Source organism: Morone saxatilis, unplaced genomic scaffold (genome assembly GCF_004916995.1).
Source record: "Morone saxatilis isolate NCDOM2014 unplaced genomic scaffold, NCSU_SB_2.0 Contig23, whole genome shotgun sequence".
NCBI lineage: Eukaryota > Metazoa > Chordata > Actinopteri > Moronidae > Morone > Morone saxatilis.
This window is the reverse complement of record NW_023339796.1, coordinates 324253-326721: the sequence shown is the minus strand read 5'-3', so window position 1 is coordinate 326721 and position 2469 is coordinate 324253. Positions and strand designations below refer to the sequence as shown.

The following is a 2469-nucleotide window of genomic DNA, read 5'->3' as shown; positions in this document are numbered from 1 at the left end:
GTTTTAATATAATATGAAATATTACATTATTAAAATCTATATATTAATATGTGTTTATTAATGATAGAACCGGTTGGGAGCCGCTGCTATCTACGGTGGTTTCTTTAGTGGCGTTACGTTACTGCACTTTGGTCCACTCTGTGTTAAAAAACCTGATCTGACTTTGGAGCTCAACTTTGACCCAGTTTCCAGTCTGGAGAAACCCAACATGACGACAGCAGCTCGCTGACTAATGTGTGAGTCCAGAACCAGATCGGATCCAGAACAGTGACTGGACTCTCAGACTGGGAAATATTTGCTCGATGAAACCGTCCCACAAGACCACATTTTATTCTAACCACTTCCACTGAGAGTTCATCAGGAGACTTCAGATTTCACAATAAACTCAACTCCTCCTCAGAATCTCCTCCGTGACCTTTGACCTCTGGCTTCTAGCATAAAGGAGACCAGTTTAGCAATAATGAAGGACGAGAATATAAACCATGTGAGGAAACACATTTCACACCACTGTAACACTGACAGGACCTCCTTTTATTTTGAAGAGCTTGCAGTGCTTCCTGTCGCGCTGATGCAGGAAAAAATATAAAAATATAAACAAATACAAAATATAATAACAAATCCATGCTAGTTATTGATTAAATAAGATTATTGATCATCATGATGGTCAGACGCTGAATTTAGTAAAAAACGTTTAAATTAAAATAATAATAAAATAAATACAACCAGACGCAGTTTGACTGATTACAGACCAGCAGCCACTTCCTGTTTACATTATTCTTTATACAACAAACAATAATATGATTTTATCTGCAGCTCAAAATAAACAATAAACTGATGTTAATGTAAAGTCCTCAGCAGCTCCAGTCTGTGCTTCAGCTCTCTGCTCCTCTTCCTCAGCTCGTCCTTCGTCGTCAGCAGCCTCCTCTCGTCCTCTCGGATCTCCGCGATGAACTCCGTCGCCGTTTTCAGGATCACCACCTTGGCCGCTTTCTCGTTGTTGGCGACCGCCGGGACCTCGTCCCTCAGAGCCAGGAAGCTCATCTTCAGCTCGTTCCTGCGCTGCCTCTCCAGCACGTTGTGAGTCCAGCGTTTGTCGCCGCCGTCCTCGCCGTCGGACCGCGGGCTCCGGCACTTGCGGCCGGCGTTCTCCTGCTTCAAGCGTTTCCCGGCAGGCTGTCGGTGGGCCGCCGGGGGCTGCTGGGCGGCGTAGTTGTGCTGATGGACGTTGATGTGAGAGCGCTTCAGGACCAGTGAGGAGGCGTGCGGTCGGCCGCTGGCGTCTGATCGCCGTGGTGACTTTCGCCTGTCCACCGTCACCACGTCGACCTCTTCATCCTCTTCTTCTACTTCCTCTTCTTCTTCTACTTCCTCTTCTTCTACCTCTTCTTCTTCTGGGGAAGACAAGAAAACATTCAATACCATTAATGACGGTTTATCTGTCCAACACACAAGAATAAAGATGAATCTGATTCAGACAGATCACAGATCAATAAACATATTGATCATATTAAAGGCAGCGTCTATATAACTACACTGTGTATTACAAACCAGGATAAGAAAACTGACTTTAGTGACTTTAGTGTGTAAAAATGTACCTGTCCTAAGCCCCGCCCCTTTTTTGCTCTGTGCTCCAATCACAGTTGAGCTAGCGTCGGCTAAAATAAGACCAGGATGTAATAAACCTTTAAGAGTAAACCTTTCAAAATAAAAGCCTGCTCCCCACCTGATTCACTGTCACTGCTGCTGAGAGGCGGCGAGTCCACGCACAGCTCCGACGCCACCCCGTCGCCGCTCTGCGTGGCGTACGGAAACACCACGGACGGGTCGATGCAGTCAGCGGCCGCTGGGTGGAGGTCCTGCAGGTACCGCGGGTTCACCTGAGAGCTGCTCACCTGCTCGTCCGCTGCGCTGGTGTTGCTGGTCGCGGAGGAGTCTCGCCGGGCCCGGAGCGAGGCCAGCCTCTCGGACACCGCCTGCTCCAGCTTGGTGGCGGCGGCGAAGCTGCTGCTCCACATGCAGTCCTGGATGATGAAGGACTGGAGGAGGGCGGCCGAGGGGTTGCAGTCCTCGTCCAGCAGCTCAGAGACCGCCTCCAGGTGCTCGGCGGCGGACAGCGGGACGTCGCGCAGGGAGGGACTCCGGCTGGGGGACAGCGGAGGCGTCGGCAGCAGCTCGAACTTCTTCCAGATGTCCTCGCCGGGACCCGGGACGAGCTGGCGGCGGGGGGGCAGGTAGAAGTCCTCCTCCTCGCCGTCCAGGAAGAAGCAGGGCTGAACCGTGTCGTAGTCGTAATCATAGTTCCCGCTGGACATGGTTAACACCGGCGGCATTATGGCGGCCTGCGAGGAGATGAGACACCAGGTTAGTTTTATTAACAACAATAAGTCATTATTAACAGATTATAAATGAGACACTTTCTCATAATAATGATTTACATTTTACGTTGGCAGAAATGGGCTTCCATACGTA

The 2469-nt window shown here is 49.9% G+C and overlaps 1 protein-coding gene across 2 annotated transcripts; it reads right to left on the bottom strand.

The window, feature by feature from the left end:
• Positions 1-313: 313 nt before the first annotated feature.
• LOC118334371 (transcriptional regulator Myc-like) lies at positions 314-2355 on the bottom strand. 2 transcript variants are annotated; one of them, XM_035670273.1, is made up of 2 exons: positions 1724-2355; positions 314-1391 (listed from the first exon to the last, which is right to left on the bottom strand). In XM_035670273.1, exons 1-2 carry the CDS (start codon positions 2328-2330, stop codon positions 838-840), a joined length of 1161 nt encoding a protein of 386 aa, XP_035526166.1. In that variant the 5' UTR covers positions 2331-2355; the 3' UTR covers positions 314-837. The 2 variants fall into 2 exon arrangements, with proteins under 2 accessions (XP_035526166.1, XP_035526167.1); XM_035670274.1 differs by having other exon boundaries at positions 314-1388.
• Positions 2356-2469: the final 114 nt, after the last annotated feature.